Below are 24,985 nucleotides of genomic sequence, written 5' to 3'. Positions count from 1 at the left end.
ATCTAAAAATTAGTGACTATTGAAGTAGTTTACCCTTAAATTAAATGTATACTTAATTTCACATCCTCTTATATATTAGGGTAAAGTACACAAATGCCCTTGACTATAGAATACTACTTTTATTAAGTCCATCGACTATTGAAAGTTATAAAATAGCCCTCAAATTATAAAGTGATGCCTTGTTGAGTCCCTTGACTATACAAAGTTACATAATGGTCACCTAAGTATTCATTATGTTCCAAACTCGTCATTTTCTGTTAAAAAAATGATGGTATTATGACCTAAACATAACATGTTGTCTGTGATATGATAAAATATAATCTCATTATCTCAAACAATTATCATATCTCTGTCATCATGTTAACGTCTAACTTAGACAACCATCAAATTTTAATGGAAAATGACGAGTGTGGAACATAATGAATAGTCAGGTGACAATTTTGTAATTTTTAATAGTCAAATGATTTAATAAAATAGTACCTTATAACCAGAAGACATTTTATGCACTTTACCCTATATATTATACCAACATTAATACTAACCAAAATAAACTCAATTTTCTCTATTTTTTAATAGGGTAAATTACAAATTTGGTAATTGAACTTTACTCTCTCTTCAATTCCACTCATTATACTTTAATTTTTTTTCAATTTTCTCACTGAACTTAATACATTGAGTTTTTTTTTGTCACTCGACCGTTTTCTCACTAACAACGTTATTATGCAACTTACTTTATTTTATTTTTAATGGGTAAATTACAAATTTAATCACTAATCTTTTTCTCTCTCATATTTCACTCACTATACTTTCAATTATTTTCAATTTAATCGTTGAACTTTACACATTGAATTTTTTTTTGGTCACTTCTCTATTAACAACAGAAAAGCCATGTCATAAAGTCGTTATTGAGGAAACGGATGAGTGACCAAAAAATACAATGTACTAAGTTCAATGAGGAATCAACTTAATATTTTAAAAAGCAATATGATATAGGAATCAGAAGAATTTGTAATTTACCCATTTTAACAAACAAATGACATATTTAATCATTTTAAAATATAGAGATGATGCAACCGACAGTATGATATAGGAATCAACTCAATATTTTTTTCCAAGTTGCTGTTTATTGAAGTATATTATGACCCTAAAGTCGCACTCATAGACTTGAGATTTTGCATTTCTACATGAAAAAACAAGGCCTATAAAAATAATATAACATCTTTTTTGATCCCAAAAATCTCAAGAGATTATTATTGGGTGCCTCAAGGGGAAGAAGAAGACATTGTTAAGAGCATGTTGAGCTCCAAGTATTTGGCATGTCTGGTTTGTTCCATAACTCTCAATCTGTTGTTCATCATCAATATATATGTGGGTGATCAATGGAAGCTGAGCTGGAGCACAAGAGCAGCACTTGAAGCCGAAAAAATAGCAGCAATATACTGTTCAGGCCATGGCAGGGCTTACTTGGATGGCCTTGTTGTTGCTGATGGGAATCAACCAGTTTGCAGCTGCAATACATGCTTTACCGGCCCTGATTGCTCCCGGTTTATCCCTCGCTGCGCCGCAGATGCCAATAGGTACTTACGGATCGGGGATACAGTCGTAGTTCCTATCATAAAATCTTGTGTCTGTTCGTGTTACAGTTTACATTTTGATGATAGGTACTTATTTCTCAGTTTACATATTGCAGTGGGAGTCCATTGTTTTTAGAGCCTTTCTGGATGCAACATTTAGCCAGTAGTGCCCTGGTAGTACCAGGGTGGCACCAAATGGGATATACTTATGATGATCTGACTTTCGTCTCGAAAGAGCTCGAAAAGCTCGTCCGGAGACTGCATTCGACCGTCGGGAATGCGGTCACCAAGAACAGATTCGTAATTTTCGGTGCTGGTTCGACTCAAGTCCTTAGTGCTGCAGTTTTTGCACTCTCCAATGAAAATGCCTCATCACCTGCTAGAGTTGTATCTTCTGTTCCTTACTATGTGGTATGGTCCAAGTTCCTTGCTACGTTTTTTTTACTGAAGTTTTAGTAATTGATTTGATTCGAAATCGGATTTCGAATTTCTGACAGATCGACAAAGACCAGACACAATACTACAGTTCGGCGAAATTCGAGTTCGAGGGAGATGCTTATACATGGAGGAATAGATCAGATGCTAGTAGTACAGACATGATCGAGTTCGTAACGTCACCGAACAATCCCGATGGACAGTTAAAGGAAGCGATCCTACATGGTCCAAACGTCAAAACAATTTACGATCGAGCGTATTACTGGCCTCATTTTACGCCGATTCCGGCTCCGGCAGACGAAGATGTGATGGTCTTTACGCTTTCTAAGCTTACCGGTCATGCCGGCACCAGACTCGGGTAAAAACGCTCGACCGTTACTTAATCGAGTTCATCTTTTCGAGCTTCGGATCACATTGTTGAGCTGTATGCAGGTGGGCAGTGATAAAGGATGAAACCGTGTTCAATAGAATGATGCTACACATGAAGTTGAATTCCATGGGGATTTCTAAAGATGCTCAACTAAGAGCTTTTAGGCTTCTGAAAGCAGTCCTGGAAGAAGGAACCGGAATATTCGACTTCGCGTACCGAACGATGAAGAGCAGGTGGGAAAGATTGGTCCGGACCGTATCGTCGTCGGACCGCTTCTCTCTCCCGGAAAACAATCCTCAATACTGCACTTTTTACAACAAAGTCCGACAACTTTCCCCAGGTAACTTTAATTTCTAAATGTTGCACACATGTTATCTAATGTTTACCATGACAAGTACCCTGTTAGATATCACATTCGGTTCTTTTAAACTCGTACACCGTATGTCCCGATCCTGCGGTTTCGGAGTCTCGGTAACCTATATCGTCATCCGACGCCATTTTACCTATACATGATCTTAACAACCTTATGGTTATGGCAGCTTATGCATGGTTAAAATGTGAGAGGGAAGAAGATAAAGATTGTTATGCAGTTCTCAAGGAAGCTAACATCATCGGCCGTCGAGGGAATCTGTTCGGAGCGGAAGATCGGTATGTTCGACTGAGCCTGATCCGAGCCGAAGATGATTTCGACTTATTAATTGAACGTTTAAAGGAATTTATATCAAAGGAAAATGGTGCCAAGACATTTGAAGAATGAGATCAACGTTTGTTGACCCATACCTGTTAAGTACTTGTGCAAGTGTTCTGTGATGTTGAAACATAATAAACTATATTATCAGATGTGTTTTTACTTAAAAACATATTTATGCATAGTTGAATTGTCCTTCAAACTTTCAACTTTTACAATTTAGTCCAATTGTTAAATCATATTCGCTTGTTTATTCTTAAAGATGTTCGTGTTCGTGCCTTTAAGATTCGCCGATTTATATGTTCAGAAATGTTTAGGACAATGATGAAATTACATCACTAGTCTTTAAGCTCTTTTAGCTTCACAATTTGGACTCCAAAGTTCACATTGTATTCAATTTAGTCCTTACCTCCACCGATTTTTAAAATATTAAAAAATAAAAGAAAAATGAGAACCGGGTAATCAAGCTTATAAACAAGCCACTAAATGAGCATTTTCGTGAATATAAACAAACCAAACACACGTATGTTCGTGTTCGTTCGTTTATTAAATGAACAAAGAAATTTTGTTCATAATCGTTTATCTAATATACGAATATAAACGAATGAAAACATCTTTTTTGATCCCACAAATCTCAAGAGATTATTATTGGGTGCCTCAAGGGGAAGAAAAAGAGATTGTTAAGAGGATGTTGAGCTCCAAGTATTTGGCATGTCTGGTTTGTTCTATAACTCTCAATCTGTTGTTCATCGTCGATATATATGTTGGTGATCAATGGAAGCTGAGCTGGACCACAAGGGCAGCACTTGAAGCTGAAAAAATAGCAGCAATATACTGTTCAGGCCATGGCAGAGCTTACTTGGATGGCCTTGTTGTTGCTGATGGGAATCAACCAGTTTGCAGCTGCAATACGTGCTTTACCGGCCCCGATTGCTCTCGGTTTATTCCTCGCTGCGCTGCGAATGCCGATGGGTACCTGCAGATGATTTCAGCAAGTTTTTCCTTCTTTTTTGTGAAGCTTTTAGATTTGATCATTCATATTTGGTACCCGGATGACAAGTTTTTACTATCTGCAGTGTGTTTAAAGTTTTCGATGATTTATTGATCGACTAATCAAAACATTCGTTGGATACGATTGACTCTTCGTATTTAATATGTTTACATTTGCTGTGGGGATCCATTGTTTCTAGAGCCTTTCTGGATGCAACATTTAGCCAGCGTGTCCGGAAACTACATGCGACCGTCGGGAATGCGGTCACTGAGAAATGATTTATCGTTTTCGGTGCAGGTTCCACCCAACTCCTTAGCGCTGCAAGTCTTTGCACTGTCCCCAGAGAACACCACCTCACCTGCAAGAGTTGTAGCTTCAGTTCCTTACTATGCGGTCTGGTCCAACTCTCATACAACGTTTTCCTACAAGAGTTTGTAAATTGTTTGTCATTGATTTGATTCCAAATCGGATTTCGGATTTTCGACAGCTCGACGAAGAACAGACACAATACTACAGTTTGGCAAAGTCGAGTTCGATGGAGATGCTTATACATGGAGGAATACATCAGATGCTAGATGCACAAACATGATCGAGTTGGTAACATCGCCAAACAATCCTGATGGTGAATTAAAGCAAGCGATTCTCCATGGTCCTAATGTTAAACCAATCTATGATCGTGCCTACTACTGGCCTCATTTTACGACGATTCCGGCTCCTGCAGACGAAGACGTGGTGGTGTTACACTTTCCAAGCTTACCGGTCACGCTGGCACCAGACTCGGGTAAAAAATCTCAACCGTTACTCAATGAATTCATCTTTTCGAGCTTCGGGTCACATTGTCGAGTTGTATGCAGGTGGGCAGTGATACTGGATGAAACTGTGTTCAACAGAATGATTACACACATGCATGTGAATTCCTTAGGAATGTCCAAAGATGCTCAACTAAGAGCCTTTAGGCTTCTGAAAGCAGTCCAGGAGCAAGGAACAGAAATATTCGGCTTCGCGTACGAGACGATGAAGAGCAGGTGGGAAAGATTGGTCCGGACCGTATCCTCGTCGGACCGCTTCTCTCTTCCGGAAAACAATCCTCGGTACTGCACATTTCACAACAAAGTCCGACAACTTTCCCCAGGTAGTTCTCTCAACCTCACGTTACATGTCTCATTCTGTTCTTTTAAACTCGTACACGAATGTCCCGATCATTGCGGTTCAGAGTCGCGGTGACCTATATCGTCATCCGACACCATTTTACCTATACATACATGATCTTAACAACCTTATGGTTATGGCAGCTTACGCATGGCTGAAATGTGAGAGTGAAGAAGATGAAGATTGTTATGCAGTTCTCAAGGCAGCTAACATCATCGGCCGTCGAGGAAATTTGTTCGGAGCAGAAGATCGATATGTTCGATTGAGTCTGATCGGAACCGAAGATGACTTTAACATGTTACTTGAACGATTGAAGGAATTAATATCAAAGGAAGATGGTGACAGGTGATGAGTGAGATCAAAGTTTCTTGATCCAAACCTTCTACTTACTTGAGCAACAAAATTTCTTGATCCTATATAAATAGGGATGCTTATTCAGCAAATCAATCGCCAGTTGGACAATATTCGACTCGTGTTCATTAATAGATTTTATTGTTCGTCTCAACTCGTTACTTGTTAAGTTCGTCACATTTTCACTAGACTCGTGCTCATTAAAAAAAATCAGTTGTTTGACTCATTATTCGTTAAAAAAAATAGGGTAAATTACGTGTTTAATACATAAACTATCAGTTTAGTCCGTTTTAGTATCTAAACTTTCAATTTTTTTTAAATCATACCTAACGTTTAATTTTTGTTTCGTTTTAGTATCTCGTTGATAAAACTTAACGGGTGATTTGCATGTGACACCTTTTTATAGGTAAATTGCATCATTCGTCACTCAACTATCTTCTCACTCCTATTTTGGTCACTAAAGTTAATTTTTTTAATTTAATTACTTAACTTTCAAATTTATTATTATTTTTTAATTATATATTAATAAAATAATAAAAAAAAATATCATGTCATAAAAGTTATTAATAAAATAAATTAGAGTAATTAAAATAAGAGCAATTTGAAAGCTGATACCAAAATAAGAATGAGAAGATAATTGAGTGATGAGTGATGTAATTTACTCAAAAAAATACAATGTCGTTGGGTTTCTAACGACGATGTACTAAAATGAAATAAAATTAAATGCCAAATATGATCTTGAAAAAATTGAAAATTTAAGTGTTAAAACAAATCAAAACTGATGGTTTAAATACCAAACGTGTAATTTACTTAAAAACCCATTGCTGCAGCTCACAAGAATTTTAGGTAGATTAATTAGAGTTTGATTTTTAAGTGCAGTAAATTAATAATTTAATATTTTTTCTTATGATTTTTATAAACTAATAGATTAATAAACGAATAATAATTATTAATTAATAATTTAACATTTTTATTATTTATTAGTAAATTAATAATTATTATTTAGATTTTTTAATCAAATATTATTATTTAGATCTTACTCGACTTCACTTGTTAAGGTCTTGAATTGAGCTCAAATTTGAGTCGAGTCAACTTGAATCGAACATTAATCGAATTTTAACCGAGCCAAATTTAAACAGCCCATAAACTACTCAACTCAATAATAAATAGAATCATTGCAGAGACGGTTCAATGGATGTAAGGAGAGGATTACATGAGAAAGTAAATAGAATCCCCACAATAAGTCTCAAAAGAAAACTAGAAAAGATAATGTATCTGTATCATATATGGAGAAATCAATAAGGAGGGTAGTAATACCCGGCAGGCGGCCCCATCGGATTGACCGGTGGCATTCCGTAAGGCATCCTGGGTCCGTAGTATCCAGGGTTACCGATTTTGGCCAAACTAGCTTGACCTTGCATCCCTTCCTTTGAATATTGCTGCCACACTTGCTGCTCCTGGACAAGAAAATGTTGTTTCTTCTCCATGTCGGCCATTTGTACATACGACGGAGGAGGGATGATCAAAGATGCGGCGAATGGGTCTTGATTGACATTCTGAACTGTTCCATCGGGTGCCGGAAGGGCTAAAACTTGTGTCGTTGTCTTCCCGGGGCCTGGTAATGCCACACTGCTCGCACTACCCACGCTCAACTGTGTGGTGCTAACGTGTTGCCTTACGATTCCCTGATCATACATGCCGTTCAACAATAGTGGATCAAGGCCGCCACCCAAAGCTGCCTTCTGGTTTGACAAATGACTAGCTGTCTCAACCAAAGCCAGCTCCCAATCTTCCTTCCCCGGCTCGGCAGAGGGGTTTTGCCAAGCGGATGTCACTTCGGGACCGTTCGATGAGAAAGCTTCCCAAGATCCATTACCGTTGCTAGCCGGGCCGTTGAATAAAGCCAAAGCAAATTTGTTCCCTTGATCATCGGCAGTGACATTATCATCCGTCAAATTCACTAGATCCTCTTGCGGCTCCGCGGGCTTAACAGGCTCGGGCTCTGGTGGTGGTGGTAGTGGAGTGTAGTTTTCTGGAGCAGGTAGGGCCTTTATTTCATTCATATCTGGTGCAGACTTTTCCTCTTTAGGAGGAGGCAGCTCTTTCCTCTCAGGACTCTTTGGCCGCTTAGCTCTATCCCTCACAAACTCCTCCAATGTCTCCAGTAACTTACTGGTAATCCTTTGCACCTCGGGATACTCCGATGATCTAGCCACACCGGTTTCCTTACACCAATTATAAAATGCGATCAAGTCGTCGATCTGTTTTGCTGCACTTGCATATGCATCAAATGCCTTAACACAATTGGGGTACTCCATATCGAAAAACCTATCGAGCAGCATAGCCAAAACCTCGCAAATATATGCATATAACTGAAAACTCTCTTTCACAACCGGATATAAAGCGATCACGATCATCCTACTATTCTTTGCCAATCCTGTAGGCCGACACGACAAGAACCGATCTAACAACCTCTGCAAGTGACCCATCTTCCCGAAAAGCCTCTCAGGAGTCATCTCCCTCAATGGAGTCACTGTTTTCTTCTCCTCTCTCCCATCTCTCCTCTCCATTGTTTCTCTCATATCACCATAAGACCTTGTTCTCCTAGGCATCCCATAATTTCCATATCCATTATCACCTCTGGAATCACCATAATCATATTCGTATGGCCTCGGTGGTGGTGATCGGAAATCGTCTCGTCCACCGTATCTATCATCGTAGGGCCTCGGTGGCGGTGACCGAAAATTATCTCGTCTTCCGTATCTATCATCACCACTCCCATGATTACTTCCCCCGGCGTCACTACCTCCACCGCTTTTCCTATCGAAAAGTATCAGTTCAAGTCTTTGATCCAAATACATAGCATAAGTTCTTATAAAAGCAGAGTGATCCCACGAGCTCGAGTGAGCTTCGTCTCGAAAATCCGACATATTCAACAACCTAGTACCTCTCCTGGTAGCATACAAGATCTCTTCCTGAAACAGAGGATCTCCCTCATTTAACAGCCTATGAACAAGCACCAGTGCTTTGAGCGCAACGATCCAATTACGAGTCTTCCCTAGCCGTTTCGACACCGCCGACACGCAGGCGTGGACGTAGCCGCGCGAGTAGGAGGTCAAATTCAGGATCTCACGGATGTACTTCTCGCTGGCAGGGTCATCGTCGTGGCTCGTAGCTTTCACGATCGCCACCTCGAGGTCCGGCGCCATGTTGCTAGCTACCTTCGCTAGTCCTATGCTGGTTTGATCTTTAACGGCTCCGATCGCTTTCTGAATCGTGCTCGGCATCTTGACCGTCGGATTTCAAACCAAAACCTCCTCGTTCGTTTCTCGTTTGGAAATTATCAAACCGAAATCTCACTTTAAAATGTTCAACCCCTAAGCAGAAATCTAACGAAACTCAATTAACTAACTCGTAATTAACGTCAATTAAACCATTAATGAAGCCCAACTATAAACGAGAACAAAGATTTGAGGGAAAAAAAGAGAGGAAGAACTGCTCTTTCAGTTTACACCTTCAATACTCACGGCGTACGGCGGCAAGAGGCGGTGAATCGCGGCGCCGCCGGTGTATTGGGTTTTGATGAGATGCTTTGCGGCCTTGTTTAAGTTGATGCGATCACCGAAATTGTTCTGGAGGAATTTAATAAAACCCATCAACAAGTTTAATTTTGGAATCTTTTAAATAATCTAGGGTAAGTGATGATATAATTCTTAAAATGGACTGATTTTAATCTGATATAATTTAATAGGATCATATTTTTAAAAAATAAATTTTAAAGTTATATTCTTTTCACTGTCCTTTTATCACTAAAAATATAGAAAAAAATATCTATTTACCTCCTTAAATTTTAGTTTATTTTAATTTTACCCTTCCTTTTCTAAGTTAGTTATATTTTACTCCCTTAAACTAAAATCATTTAGTACTATAACATCATAAATTTTTATAATTAAATTTAAACAGAAACTTTTATAATTTGACTTGAATTTTATAAACTCGGTTCCAAAAGTTTTTTAAATAAAATTTAATTTATAAAATAAAACTATTAACTCAAAAAATTTAGTTCGACCTAACTCGATCGAATATTCATCTCGGATGTATCCAACTATGAAAGCAACAAAGAATCCTCAAATTCTCTCTATTGGGTCAATGGTATAGACCCATTACTCTATCCAAAGCCCAGTTTCCCTACACATGAAATGAAACCACCATAGCCTCTCATCATTTTTGTGTGGCAAAGATTGAGATAACATTCTGCAAAGTTTCACACACATCTTCTTCTCCACAAAAAAGATTGAAGAAAAACCACAACTTTTTTCTTCTTCAATTTAAACCCAAAAAAATCCCATCTTTAACACACCAGTAGCTCAAAAGACTCATCCCTTCCCTCATTTCATCAAAGACCAGACAGAAGCCATGGCCAGCATGATAATGGCTTCCTCAAAGCCTGTAATCACCATTGTTGCTTCTTCTTCACCTTCAAAACCCAAACTCCAAAAAATCCCACAACTTTCCCTCCCAAAAATCCCCACCCCGAAGCTCTTGAAAACCCAGCAAATCCCCACTCTCAAATCCATCTCCCTTTTGACACTCACCTCTTTGTCCTTCGCCCCACCTTCACTTGCTGCAGAGATCGAAAAGGCTGCACTTTTCGATTTCAACTTGACCCTCCCCATCATGATGGTCCAGTTCTTGCTCCTCATGTTTGCCCTCGACAAGGTCTACTTCACACCCCACTGGGGAAATTCATGGACGAGAGAGATTCAGCCATAAAGGAGAAGCTCTCCAGTGTGAAGGACACGTCTGAGGAGGTTAAGCAGCTTGAAGAACAGGCAAATGCTATCATGAGAGCTGCAAGGGCTGAGATCTCAGCTGCTTTGAACAAGATGAAGAAGGAGACTCAGTTGGAAGTTGAGCAGAAACTGGCTGAGGGGAGGAAGAAAGTTGAGGCTGAATTGCAGGAGGCTTTGGCTAATTTGGAGAACCAGAAGGAAGAGACTATTAAGTCACTTGATTCCCAGATTGCTGCTCTCAGTCAGGACATTGTTAAGAAGGTGCTTCCTCTCTAAATCCCCCCTCCAATCAAATCATCTGTGTATTTATGATATAAAAAGTTGAATGTTAGTTGAACAAGTGACAAGTTTGTGTACTTAATTGAAAATTTGAACCTTTTGTTTATGGGGTTGCTTTATGTTCCGATTTGAATCCGTCTGTGAACTGGCTTTGAATACCACAAGCAGTTGCCATTGGAGCAAGAGAAATTGGTAATATATGTTGATGGTAAATTTGGTCATAGTCATTATTTTTTAGACGGAAAGTTACAGTCGATGATCGATTCGAAGAATTGCATTCGATAAATGTCATTGGACTCTTAAAAAGAGAGTTTGAAGAAAGATTATAATCGTTACTCGTAGGTTGATAGGTCGAATGAATCGGATCTTTTGATAGTGGATCGATTATAACATATCATTGAATTTGTCGATGATCATGTCAAAAGGAAACAATTGATCAGAAAATATAAAACCTTGAAAATTACGATCTACAGAAAAAAATCTTTCGAAGATTTCGATGATCAAAAGAATTGTTTAAGAAGAATATCTCGAAAAGCATAACAATATCATCGAATCGAATGAATATTATCGTCTGACAGTAGATTTAACATTTGTATTCAGCTTATGAATGTCAGAATTATCGAACTTTGTTCGAATCAAGTCAAAATACCAATATTCAGATACTTAGCATGAAAGTATATATATAAAATGGAAAATTGTTGGATACATAGATCTTGTAAATTTTAAATTCGACGATAAATTAATATAGATTATTTCATATATCGAAGTCTTCAATGAACTTATGTCTTCAAGGTCTCTCGGTCAGTTGTAATGCATAAACAATAATTCTGACAAGTCTGTAATCTACGGAAGAAAAATCTAAGATCTTGTCATCAAATCTATTTAATATATTGGCCTATGAGTAACAATGATATTTCTATGTCTAATATCGTCAACTAAAATCATTATAAATATCTCTCAATCACATAATGAAATCCTCTCCGCTTCCTTTTTCTTGACCTATACATCTTTGTCGTTAACTTCTCATAAAAAAATACCCGTCAATGATCGTTTCTATATTTACTTCTCTTAATGAACATTTTTATGTTCATTTAATTAACGAACGAACATGAATAGAAGTGTGTTCGGTTTATTTTTGTTTACGAACAAACTCGTTTACATGATTTGAAAAACATAACACAATATATATATGTATTACTATATTAGTTTTTCTTTGAATTGTAGCATTTTGTAATCATTCACAATTGAAAGATGCAAAAAGGAAATATTTTATAATCGAGGACTATATGAGTAGTTTACACTATTATTTATTTATGGGTAAAATACGCATTTACCACCTAAACTATCAGTTTTGGTCTATTTTAGTACATAAACTTTTAATTTTTTCAAAATCATACCTAACGTTTAGTTTTTGTTTCATTTTAGTACCTCGCCGTTAAAATCTTAACACATTTAGTACCTAAACTATCAATTTTGCTCTGTTTTAGTTCCTAAACTTTTAATTGCTTTCAAAACTTAACATTAAATTTTCTAGGTAAGTAACTAAACTGAATTCAAATATTAACTGAAATTATAGTTGATAATTAAATTATATTTTGTTATAATTATAGGTAAGTATAGAAATGGTCTCCAACTATAGGGTATTGTTTTATTAAGTTTCTCGACTATTTATTTTCTAGGTAAGATTGCAAAGAGCACAAATACTTTATCAAGTACAATTAATTTTAAGATAAAGTATATAAATAGTCCCCGATTATAGGATACTAATTTATTAAATTACTCAACTATTAAAATTTACAAAATAATCCTTTGACTATAGAGTGTTGATTTGTTGAGTTATTCGACTATCAAAAGTTACAAAATGGTCATCTGAATATTCATTATGTTCCAAACTCGTCATTTTCCATTAAAAATTTTACTGTTGTCTAAGATGAACGTTAACATAATAACTGGGACTGGGACGTGATAGTTGTTTAAGATTCTAGGATCTGATTTTATCATATCACAGCCAACAAGTTAACATTCAGCTCAAAATATCGTCAAATTTTTAACGGGAAATGACGAGTTTGAAACATAATATATAGTTGGGTGACCATTTTGTAACTTTTGATAGTCGAAGGACTCAATAAATTAACAATCTATAGTCAGAAGACCATTTTGTAACTTTTAATAGTCGAGGGACTTAATAAAATAATACCCTATAGTCAGGGGACCATTCATGTATTTTACCCTATAATTATAGTAGTTGAATATTAATTAGTAATTAAGTTTATCTAGGTAAGAATTCTTGTAGAGTTTCGATTCTTGATAACCAAATTTATTTTCTTCATAAATATAGATTATATCTTAACCTTTAGAATACTGTGAAAACTTTATTTTGGAGAGATTCAATCATGTTACATGTATTATATGTTCATAATAATTTTTTAATCATTAATAATGCATACACCATGAAGACGTAGCTATTCGAACTTAAAATATCCAAAGAAAACAATATTTCATTTAGGTTTAAGGGTCACATTTGCCCCTGTAACAGACTCAATTTATCATTTTCGCCCATATCGTATTTTCGCATCAATTTAGCCCTCAAAGTTGTTTAATTGCATCATTCTATACATTGCCTCTAACTTAAAACCCTAAACTAGGATTTAGGGATTAATGTTTAAAGATCACGAGGTTATGGTTTAGAGTTTAGGGTTTTAAGTTAGAGGTAGGGCATAGAATGATGCAATTGAGTAATTTTGAGGGCTACGAAAGTGATAAATTGGATCTACTACAGGGGCAAAAGTTACCCTTTTACCTTTCATTTAACTAACGAAGTTACTTGATATGAATCGACAAAAATAAAATGTTGCGTCTAGGGTTCAATTTGATATTTTTAAGAAAAGTAAAGAGCTTTTTTATAATCACGGGTATTTGATCAAATGATAGATTGGTTTAGATTGAATATTATATAAACTCATTATACGATAATTCTCTCAATTCAATTTATAATATCGAAATTTAAATGGTTAATTTTACTCGAGAGATCTAGCTAAAATAAAGTAGTATTTTACCCCCTTGAACTAATTTTTTTTATAATTCTTAAATTATCTATGGACATAATATATTAGATAAACAATATTGTGTGAGCATAATACACGTATTACTATATTAACTATCATGTCAATACTATTAAAAATATAATATTTTAGTTTATATTTTTTATTAAAACACAATTAAATAATTAATTTTAACTAAAAATAAATTAATCGAAAATACATATAATCATTTTTTGGTTTGGATTTTTAGATTCAAATTTTTTAATATGATATAATTTAACGAATAGTTAATAAAACTAAATACATTAAAATTATCATTATGTCACGTCAATTTTTAAAGTCACAAAGACTTATTTTATTAACTTCATAAATTGATAGTTAGTCAACTGATATTTTTCATCTAAAAAGATTTTCATTAAAAATAAAAAAATTAAAATTAAAAAGGTTCAAAAAAATAAATCTTAAAATGATTATTTTATAAATATTAATGACATTTTTTGGTATGTTTATATTTTAATATTGTAACATATGTTGCATTTGTTTGATTCAAATTATAATTATTTAGAGGATGTCGACACCGTTTTTCGCCCAGACGATGAAAGATCGATATTGACTCAGGGTTTTTCTCTTTTGAAAATAATTTCGAAATGTGATGAGTCTCCACCAATCATTTAAGGTGCGATTGGGACACCATAAAAACCGGGTGATTTTAATAAAACATTTTATTTTTATCAAAATACCAAGTTTTGAGGTATGTGCGAAAATCCATAAATCAGGTTCAAGAGTCATTATACGTGAGGAATGATTAGTACCCCACAAGCGCCAAAAAATTGGTACTAATTGATTACCCTATAAAAGATTTTCATTAAAATAAAAAAATTAAAATTAAAAAGTTCAAAAAAATAAATCTTAAAATGATTTATTTATAAATATTAATGACTTTTTTGGTATGTTATATTTTAATATTGTAACATATGTTGCATTTGTTGATTCAAATTATAATTATTTAGAGGATGTCGACACGTTTTTCGCCCAGACGATGAAAAGACCGATTGACTCAGGGTTTTTCTCTTTTGAAAATAATTTCGAAATGTGATGAGTCCACCAATCATTTAAGGTGCGATTGGGAATAAAAACGGGTGATTTTAATAAAACATTTTATTTTTATCAAAATACCAAGTTTGAGGTATGTGCGAAAATCCATAAATCAGGTTCAAGAGTCAGTTATAGTGAGGAATGATTAGTACCCCCACAAGCGCCAAAAAATTGGTACCTAATTGATTACCCTATTAAAATCGAAAATTTTGAGTTCGATCTTTATTTAATTTGAAAATCATTACGGATGCAAAGTTTGAAAATGGTATTCGTTTATTAAGGCCGATAGCATTCGCCCCCTAACATAAATGTGGGATATCAACTATTATGCCTAATAACCGGACATTGTCTTAATTTTAAAAATCATGATGCGGTCTTGAAAAGTATGTCGACCTATTTCGGGAATCACCAGTAGTCCTACTGAGCATACTTGCGGGATATATACCTAATTCCCTAATAAATGAACATTGCCTTTAGATTTAAAAATAAAATGCAATCGGACAAATTTTTATTCATCCTAATTAAGCTAAGGGCAAATTAAGGATTTTTCTAACATAAAGTGTCGAATTATGAAAATTAAAGAACTTAAAGGCACAAACCTATAAGTGTAGATTCTAATATTAATCCTATTTTATTTTTTAATCAATTATTGAATCGAATAACTGAGATGGTCCCATGAGCATTATGCGAGGGCCGATTCGAATTATTCCCTAAATTAAAAGACTAGTTTAAAATATAACCAAAAATGAAGGCTCTAAAATAAAAGATTTTTTTAAAAACAAAATAGTTTACAATGCAAACATACGGAAACAATCATATAAAAGAAATATTATAATAAATAACATTCCATGTAATTATCACAATTCTATTTAAAGTATAGATCCTATATAGTGCATAATATTTACGTTTACAACGTATTTTCATATACGTGACTATAATGTAATTAATATATGAGTATTAAAAAAACTAATTAAAACAACGCTAAACTTATATGGGCTAAACAATAAATTTACCAAAAATATATATCATGCAAGGAAAATAATAATTTTGGTCCCTACACGTGACCAAAACGTAAAAACACACTAAAGTTAGGGGACTAAATAGTGAACCCAAAAAAATAAAAGGCATGCAAGGAAAAGGGAAAATATCAATTTTGGTCCTACAGGGACCAAAATACAAAAACATGCTAAAGTGGGAGACCACAGCGTGATTTCCCCCCAAACTTTCTCTATAAATGCCAAACTTTTGTTTGTTTGTTTTTTACATTTGCACCAAAAAATTAAAAAAAAATTGAGAGTCTCTCTCTCTCCTCTCTCTTCTTTTCCTTTCGGTCGGCCCACTGTCGCAAGCCGCACTGACTGCCGTCTGGCCGCTGCAAACGGTGGCCAAAAATCCCAAATCGATTCAAAATGCTCCACAAGCTCAGATCTACACTCCTGGACGTTCCTCTAAGCCTAAAATCCACCTAAACACTCCTTGAAAGTTCCAAAAACAATCCTGACCCTCGGCTTCCCGGACTCCGGCGATGCCTCCGACTCATGTAATATTCGGATCTATTATTTCTTTTATTTTTTCTTTTTACTATAAAAATGACTTTTGATGCCGTTGTTATTTCAAAACCGAAAGAGATATGATTTTTGTGTTTAATGCTACTAAAAAAATATTTTCACTAATATTGTTTACAGTTTTTTTAACTAAAAGTTGTTGTTTATTTTTTGAAAACTAAAAAAGTTTTTTTCCCTGAGATTCGAAACTAAAGATTAAAGCATGCAAAAATACTACTAAAAAAAAAGGGGGAAAACGGTAACCATGAAGTGTTATTTATTTGCTTCGAAAAAAAATTTACAATCTAGTTTTTTTTTATCAGAAAAGCCAGACTTTTACAGTGATATTCATTCGGGTTTTATACCCATTTTACATAGAAATGAAAATGATTACAAATTTTTTTGCTTGCTTGCTTTCAATTTTCTGTAGGAGCGTGGAGCTAGAGATGGTGGCGTGCTGGAGTGGCTTTTCTTCAGTTGGGGCAGTGAAGGATAGTAATTGATAGGGGATTAGGGGAAGCTACAATAGGGTTAGGTTAGACCCGGTTGGGCTAGGTTTTGGGCCCCGGGTCAGGTTAAATTTGGGTTCTTTGTGTTCTAGTTTAATTTGGGCTTTAATTGGGTCTAATTTGGGGTTGGGTTTTGATTGGGTCTTGAGGTTTAGTTTGGTTTTGATTTTTGGGTATGGGTCCTAAGGCTCGATTTGATATGGGTGTTATGTTTGGGTTGGGCTTGAGGTTCAGTTTAGGGTCTGTTTTGGTTTTGTAATGTGGTATGTATGAGAAGGAAAAATGGTGATTACATAGGATAAAGTATACAAATGGTCCTCTAAAATAGGATACTACTTTATTAAGTCTTTGATTATTAAAATTTACAAAATGATATTGAATGCTACTTTGTTAAGTCCATCGATTATTAAATTATTCATCATGTTCCAAACTCATCATTTCTCGTTAAAATTATTATATGTCAGCTGAGTTGTATCTTAACATGATGATAAAGATATGATAGTCGTTTGAGATTCTATAATTAAATTTTATCATATGACAGTTAATAAATTAACATTTAACTCAAAATGTCATCAATTTTTTTAGCAAAAAAGGACAAGTTTGAAACATATGAATAATTAAGTGACTATTTTGTAACTTTTATTTAAAATACTTAATTAAATAATACTATATAGTCCCACGGATCTTAACCTTGTGGTAAATTTGTGGTCGTGAGATCGAGTTTCACGGAGGGCAATTCATAATTCGGAGGTCTCTCACGGAAACTGCTCTCAACCTGGAGTTGGGGGCAACCTATATCCTACCTTCCCTTACCCCATTACATATGGGAATAAGAGTTAGCTAATTTTTTTTCTATAATCGAGAATCATTTGTGTACTTTATCCTTATTTATATTTAATTGCTTCGTGTTGGATGCAATTTAATTTGGAATAAAATAATTAAAATAATAATAAAGCTGCAACTTGCATTGGAAAAAATTAATGACCACCTATCTTATCCAATTTGCCCACGTTCCAGCTGAGTACCCTTTGATGTCATATTACTGCCCCAACATTGAATAATGTTAAGGATAAATTATGTATTTAGTACCTAAGCTATCAATTTTTATCTATTTTAGTATCTAAACTTTCAATTTTTTAAAACTATACCCATTCTTTAGTTTTCATTTTAATAACTTTCATAAAAAATTTAATGTATTTAGTACCTAAAGTATTAGTTTTGGTCTGTTTTAGTACCTAAACTTTCAATTTTTTTCAAAATTTAATGTTAAATTTTGAACGGGAGTACTAAAATGAGACAAATTGAAGTTTTTAACGACGGGTATTAAAATGAAATAAAAACTAAAATTTATGTATGATTTTAAAAAATTGAAATTTTAGATACTAAACATACTAAAACTGATAGTTTATGAACTAAATATGTAATTTACCCTAATATTAAACATCGTCATATGTCGATATTAAAAGTGGATAACGAACGAATCAAGTGGCATCCGTGATAAAAGAATTATCGTTATTCCTTGAGAACCCGGGTCCAAACACCATAGATGTCAAGGGTGTGAGCGTTCAATGTCGAAAGATTGAATATTTATCTTTAAACAGATACTACATTGTACTTATCTCGTATTAACAAAAATATAAAACAAAATCTCATAAGAAAATTAGACATTTTTAGAAACAATATGTCTGTGTTTATGTGCCGTTATGTCACACTTTTATTATTGCTTTAACAAAAAATCACATATTTCGCATAGATTTTAGTTTGATTTTAGCATCTCACGGCACAAAAGCATGACTAAAATTGTTGTTGCGTAAATATTTAATTGAAAAACAAGTACTTAGACAGTGATGGATTTGGTGATAAAATTTAAGGGACTAACTTGAATTTTTTTAAAAAATTCAGAGATTCATATTACTTTTTCAAAAAAAATGAAGGTTTAGTTTACATTTTTCCCAAAAAAAGCAGGGTCTAACTAAATTTTTTAAATTTTAAGAGACTTAATGAGAGTTTTTAAAAATTACTAGAGAAGATCTAAATTAAGAACAATAAAAATATTTGAAATTTAATATGAATTTTTAAAAAGTTTGAGGGGACCAAATTAGATTTTTTGAAAAATTTTAAGGTTCTAATTTAATTTTGAGAGGGCCAAATTAAATTTTCCGTGATTCAATTTCTCTATTTTTTTCAACTGCATTGTATCACTAAATTAGCCTTTTAAATTATATATAAATTAATTTAATCTTTTTTAATATAAAGATCAAAATACAATGAGAAATGTTGTAATGCTTTTAAGGGTAAAGTACACGAATGTTTCCCAATAATAGAGTATTGTTTTATTAAGTCATTTGACTATTAAAAGTTATAAAATGATTATTCGATTATAGAGTGTTGATTTGTTGAGTCCATTGACTATTAAAAGTTATAAAATGGTCACCCGACTATTCATTATATTCAAAACTCATCATCTTCTGTTAAAAAATTGACGCTATTCTGAGCTGAACGTTAACATGTTGACCATGCTATGATAAAATCTAATTCCAAAATCTCAAACGACTATCATATCTCAACCATTATGTTAACATTCAGCCTAGACAACTGCCGATTTTTTAACGGAAAATGAAAAGTTTGGATCATAGTAAATAGTCGAGTGACTATTTTGTAAATAATAATAGGTAAGGACTTAATAAAGTAGTAGCTTATAGTTGAGGGACCACTTATGTACTTTACCCTACTTTTAATTAGCCTTTTAATTGTATCACTAAAGTTCTGTTTTGTATTAATCTTGGATTGCTTGCAAATTTTGGTAAAATTATGTTGACACCTCGCAAAAGGATTGTGTTGAAATGAATCCATAAGAATAAGCACCTGAAAATAATTAATGTCCAAATCAATTCCAAATTGACGTTATTTAATCAACAAAATAAATATTCCTATAAATGCAAATAATAAATAATTTAACTTTTGGGGTTAGTTTTAGTAAAAATGTTCAAACTACAGCTTGAATTTTAAAATATTATAATTTAGTCATCAAAGTATAGGCATTGTACCAATCATGTTATTCCATCATCTTAAACTCTAGCTTAGATATCAAATGTTAGTTTAAATATGACATTGAACAATTTTAAAACATGTAGATCAAATTACAAATAAGTGTGTTAATTACAATTTTTTTTTGAATTAGTGTGTTGATTTTAGTCCCTAACGTTATCGACCCGTTTGATTTTAGTCTCTAACATTATCGATCCGTTCGATTTTAGTCCCTCAACCATATTCGGGACTTAAATAAAAGGGACTTAAACAAATAGGTTAACGAAAGTTAATGGCTGAGGGACTAAAATTGAATAGATCGATAATGTTATGGACCATTTCCCCTTAATTTTTAAATTGGTGATCAAAGTCAATCGGATATCCACATAGTTTAGCTTATAAAATATTAGTTCAAATATGACATTGAATAAATTTAAAACATGTGGATCAAATTACAAATAAGTGTGAATTACATTTTCTCTCTCTCTTGAATTAGAGTGTTAATCACATTAATAAATTAAATTTAACGTGTTAAGAAAAAATCGCATATAATAAGTACATATGTCATGGGTTATTATCCTCCTAAGAGGATAATATTAACATTTAATCTCGTGACGTCATCGTCACGATTATCCATTCTGTATATCTCACCTGCTGGAGCACTCGATATGAAATTAAACAATCGAAAGATTGTTCTAATACCACTTGTTATGAGACTATCATTCTTTCTCCAAAAAAAAAAATAAATCTAATAAGATTTTTTCCTTTTCCGTTGCAGGACTGAATTCACACTTTAATCCATGAATTCAATCGTTGATATGAGATTAGATATTTTGAGGATATAATTAAAATGTTGGATAAATAAAGAATTTAATACATAAATTATCAGTTATGATCTATTTTAGTACCTAAACTTAAAAAAAAATTAAAATTATACCTAACGTTTATTTTCATTTATTTTAGTATCCCGCCGTTAAAGCTTAATGCTTTAATACCTAAACTATTATTATTGACCCGTTTTAGCACCTAAACTTTCAATCTTTTTAAAACTTAACGTTAAATTTTGAGTGGGTACTAAAATAAAACAAAACTAATGTTTTTAACGGAGATGTATTAAAATAAAATAAAAATTAAACTTTAGATATAATTTAAAAAATTAAAATTTAAGTACTAAAACTGATAGTTTAGGCACTAAATACATAGTTTACACTAAATTTTACGAATAAATGATAGTTTCACGTTCGATAAGATTACCCTTTTCTTCATTTGAGTCAAGAAGGAATTACTTTACATTTTAGTCCTCCAATCTCCATTTGTTTGCAATAAGACTCCTCTTTTTGACAATTTCTTAATATTCGGAAGTCTTCCATTGTCTCCTGGCTACTACTTACCTGCCGCCCTTCAATTCCTTTCGTAGGCGTCAATATAGAGTCTTCCATTGTCTCCTGGCTTCTACTTACCTGCAGCCCTTCAATTCTTTTTCCTTTTTGAAGCCTACGCAATCTTGGATCTTGCATTAAACGTAAGGTGTGGGCGGAAGATCAAAATATCTAGCTGAAGCATCAGTTTAATCTTTAGAATCAATCCCTTTGATTCTTCCTGAATCTGGGTTTTGTCTGATCTGTAATGGGTTGGAGATACAAGGCTGGCTTGTTCTTGATATGTACTGTTGTTGTTATTTGGGTAACATCCGCTGAAGTAACGCAGGTTGGTTTTCAATTCTTTGAATTTCGATTCATATGTCCATAACTGTGTTTTTGTTCGTGTTCTTGATCAATATCTTCGTTTTCGTGTATCAATTGCTTTACGTATACAATTGAAATCTATTGTTGGTTAATTGTGTTTAATCTCATTAATCCATGATTGCTTAACGTAATTGAATGATTGAATTGTATGGATCCTATCCTGTTCAGCTGAATAGACCATCATAATCTCTGAATGCAATTCTGAGAGCTTTTATGTAGGTATTGGCTTATTTCTTGTGCCTGAATGCGTTGATTAGAGTTAGATGTAATCAGGACGACCTAGAACTTTATGTTAGGCGGGACGAATTTATAAAATTCTAGGTGCAAAGATAGATAATCAATAGAAAATACGAAGAAAATATCTAAAAATATATTACCCAGGGTAGACCGAGGGCTGAGCGGGATGGGGGTGACCGCCCTTGGAATTTTTAAATTTCATATAATTTAGTCATTTTCTTTATATTTTTGATTGATAATCTAATTTAGTCCCGTAAAATTTTGTAATTCGACATAAAATTCCGCCTCCGTCCCATGTTCTTCTTTGAACTCTGTAGTTTTGCGTATTTCGTGTTCGTGAATGCATTATAGTATTTTGAAGTTGGTTGAATTTAGAACTAACTGTTGTCTTGTGTGCAGGATATTTTTGCTGACTATAAGCAGCCATTTGCGGTTACATATCTTGGAGCTTCTCTTATGGTAATATACCTTCCGGTAGCATTTATAAAGGACTGGGTATGTAGCTTGCTACGACGTCGTCGTTCTTCTAAAACTGTTAAAGATATAGAAAGCTTAGACGAGACTTCGACTGAACTTAATTCTCTCTAAGGCACAAAATATACGAATGGAACTTCAAGGGACCTTGGTTAGGAAGGACAGTGGTGCGGATCTTTCACCTCACATAGAGGGTAAGCCGTTGGTTCCTAAACAAAAGATGAACTGCAGTTTATGAAACAGGACAAAGCCCTTAGCACAAGGGAGATCGCTACCTTGGATTTTATATTGCTCCGATATGGTTTGTAACCGAGGTGAAAATTTCAAAGCATCGTTTGTTCCTTTATTCTGTTAAAGTTTAGCCTTGAGTTTGTGCATCAAATAAGCAATTGATTCTCCCTCGAAAGACTAGTACTGAGAAATGTTCTGCAATCTTTTTTGTATATGAATCATTTGAGCGAAGGAGCCAAAAGAGATTTTGCTTACAGTTTTTGGTTGTTGCAGTATTTATCGAATGCCGCTCTTGCACGAACGAGTGTAGCGAGTACAACCGTGCTGTCCTCTACTTCAGGACTTTTACACTTTTTATTGGTGCTTTTCTGGGCCAAGATTCATTGAATGTAGCAAAGGTGGTTGCTGTATTTGTCAGCATGGCCGGTGTTGTTATGACTACTCTGGGAAAAACTTGGGCTGCCGACGATTCAATAGGATCCGCGTAAGTTCATTTTATCTTTAATGCTTTATCTTGGTGTGTTATGATTTGTAGTTGGTATTGCTATTTTCATGTAATCAATAGTGCTTCCAAAGCCACCATATTAAAAAGAAGAGAGCTTGTCCCTGTGTACCTTAAGTTTCTTCTAAAGCATTCGGATTACTGTCAAAACTCTCTGCAACGATTTTCTCGATTGTGATAAGGAAAGATTAGTGATTGTAACTGCATTTGTCATTATCACAATGAAAGTGATAATTAAGTTTCATCCTGTAATGTATGTTTTTAACATCGACGGTTAATGTTTGTTTTTTAGCAATGGGAAACGCTCTCTTGTTGGTGATCTTTTCGGCCTCCTCTCTGCCATTTCATATGGGCTATTTACAGGTCTGGCTGAAGCTCTTTATTAATTCATTTACCTTTTTTTTTCCATTCTTCAGGAAAATTGTCATCTTCTCATCTTCCCTTTCTCTTCAATATGTTGCAGTGCTGCTTAAAAAGTTTTCAGGTGAAGAAGGAGAAAAGGTCGATGTTCAAAAGCTGTTCGGATACATTGGACTCTTCACACTTGTAGCACTATGGTGGCTGGGTAAGAAATTTCCGAGAATTTATGTTCTTATCAAATAAGTCATTGAAATGGGTTCACAAACTCTTGTTTCGACGTTAAATCCCGCCATTTAATTAGCAAATTAATCGCTCCTTCGAATTCTGTTTCAGTTTGGCCTTTGACAGCTTTAGGAATAGAACCGAAATTTACGGTTCCACACTCTGCTAAACTGGATGAAGTAGTCCTTGCAAATGGCTTTGTTGGAAGTGTCCTCTCTGATTATTTTGGTATGCACCTTTTCGTCCCAAGCACTTTCATGAATTCAAGCATTCTTAATCTTTGTTCGAATTCCGTCTTCCCTCTAGGGCCTTGTGTGTTGTGTGGACGACTCCTCTAGTAGCCACATTAGGCATGTCGCTCACCATCCCTCTAGCAATGGTGGCCGACATGCTCATTCACGGCCGTCATTACTCGGCAATCTACATTCTCGGCTCCGCTCAGGTAAAAACCCCCACCGTCGAACGCATGGCGATGCATTAGAGTTCCGTCTGATGGTCTGGTTTTTATCTTTTGACTGTCGTTTACGATATTGAATCGCAGGTGTTTGCCGGATTCGTGATAGCAAATCTTTCAGGTTGGATGACAAGAAAGTTGGGATTGTAGCATTTTGTGGAAATCATAAACCATATAGCTCAAATTAGAACATATTCATCATTCTTTATCAGTCTAAAAAACTTTGGCTTGTTAACAGAAACGATGAAAGTAATGTTGGTGTTTGCTCATCTTGTAAATGATGTCATATTTTCCATTTTTTGGGCATTGAGCCCTAATTGTAAGACATTCCTCTTTAATCAAAGGATATACTTACCCTTCATGTGATGCTTGTGGGGCATTCTTTGGATTTGGTTGGTTTGGTTTTTATATATATATAAAAAATCAATTTAAACTAAAATAACTTAATAAATCAAATTGATATTTCTGATAAAACACTACTTAAAACATTATTTTTACCGAAATAGTTATTTTCATTAACTAATTTCCTGTAGAATCCGATATTAACATTTTTGGTAGAGAAAATAATGTTTTAGATGGCTCTTTACTAGAAATGTTAAATATTTTAGGTAGCGCCTAATAATAACATTTTCGATAGAAAAAATAATATTTTAAATAACGTTTTATCAAAAATATTAAAAAATAATAATATTTCTGATAATATTTTTTTCTTAATTATATATTAAAACTGCCGTACATAATACATTCCCCATACAACACCCTACATGACACACGTTATCTTAATTTTTTTATTACAAAAAATTCACGCAATATTTTATATACGTGTAATGTGACACAATTTATGTTAAATTTTAAAAATAAAAAAATAATTATTTTAGTTAAGAAATTGCGATTTTTTTATAATTTTAATGTTT

The 24,985-nt window shown here is 34.1% G+C and overlaps 2 protein-coding genes and 3 pseudogenes across 2 annotated transcripts; 4 read left to right on the top strand and 1 right to left on the bottom strand.

Moving 5' to 3' along the window:
• Window positions 1-1,241: 1,241 nt before the first annotated feature.
• LOC120130280 (tryptophan aminotransferase-related protein 4-like) lies at window positions 1,242-3,171 on the top strand. Its single transcript, XM_039147536.1, has 5 exons — window positions 1,242-1,577; window positions 1,691-1,985; window positions 2,072-2,367; window positions 2,442-2,719; window positions 2,919-3,171. The coding sequence occupies exons 1-5, from the start codon at window positions 1,294-1,296 to the stop codon at window positions 3,134-3,136; spliced, it is 1,371 nt and encodes a 456-aa protein (XP_039003467.1). The 5' UTR covers window positions 1,242-1,293; the 3' UTR covers window positions 3,137-3,171.
• Window positions 3,172-3,671: 500 nt separating this feature from the next.
• On the top strand, window positions 3,672-5,556 carry LOC120130297 (annotated as a pseudogene).
• Window positions 5,557-6,688: 1,132 nt separating this feature from the next.
• On the bottom strand, window positions 6,689-9,160 carry LOC120130319 (putative clathrin assembly protein At2g25430). The gene has a single exon (XM_039147571.1). It carries the CDS (start codon window positions 8,843-8,845, stop codon window positions 6,854-6,856), a length of 1,992 nt encoding a protein of 663 aa, XP_039003502.1. The 5' UTR covers window positions 8,846-9,160; the 3' UTR covers window positions 6,689-6,853.
• Window positions 9,161-9,887: 727 nt separating this feature from the next.
• Window positions 9,888-10,635, top strand: LOC120130278 (annotated as a pseudogene).
• Window positions 10,636-21,277: 10,642 nt separating this feature from the next.
• On the top strand, window positions 21,278-24,236 carry LOC120130279 (annotated as a pseudogene).
• Window positions 24,237-24,985: the final 749 nt, after the last annotated feature.

This window comes from Hibiscus syriacus, unplaced genomic scaffold (assembly GCF_006381635.1).
Source record: "Hibiscus syriacus cultivar Baekdansim isolate YM2019G1 unplaced genomic scaffold, ASM638163v2 tig00110540_pilon, whole genome shotgun sequence".
NCBI classification, from domain to species: domain Eukaryota; kingdom Viridiplantae; phylum Streptophyta; class Magnoliopsida; order Malvales; family Malvaceae; genus Hibiscus; species Hibiscus syriacus.
This window is presented reverse-complemented; position numbering and strand designations above follow the sequence as displayed.

What these genes read in the sequence shown, in the direction of transcription:
- LOC120130280 (XM_039147536.1), top strand. Translation starts at nt 1,294, where the DNA reads ATGTTGAGCTCCAAGTATTTGGCATGTCTGGTTTGTTCCATAACTCTC. An exon ending in TGCGCCGCAGATGCCAATAG is followed by an intron (nt 1,578 to 1,690) that starts GTACTTACGGAT and finishes TACATATTGCAG; the next exon opens with TGGGAGTCCATTGTTTTTAG. An exon ending in CATGCCGGCACCAGACTCGG is followed by an intron (nt 2,368 to 2,441) that starts GTAAAAACGCTC and finishes AGCTGTATGCAG; the next exon opens with GTGGGCAGTGATAAAGGATG.
- LOC120130319 (XM_039147571.1), bottom strand. Translation starts at nt 8,845, where the DNA reads ATGCCGAGCACGATTCAGAAAGCGATCGGAGCCGTTAAAGATCAAACC.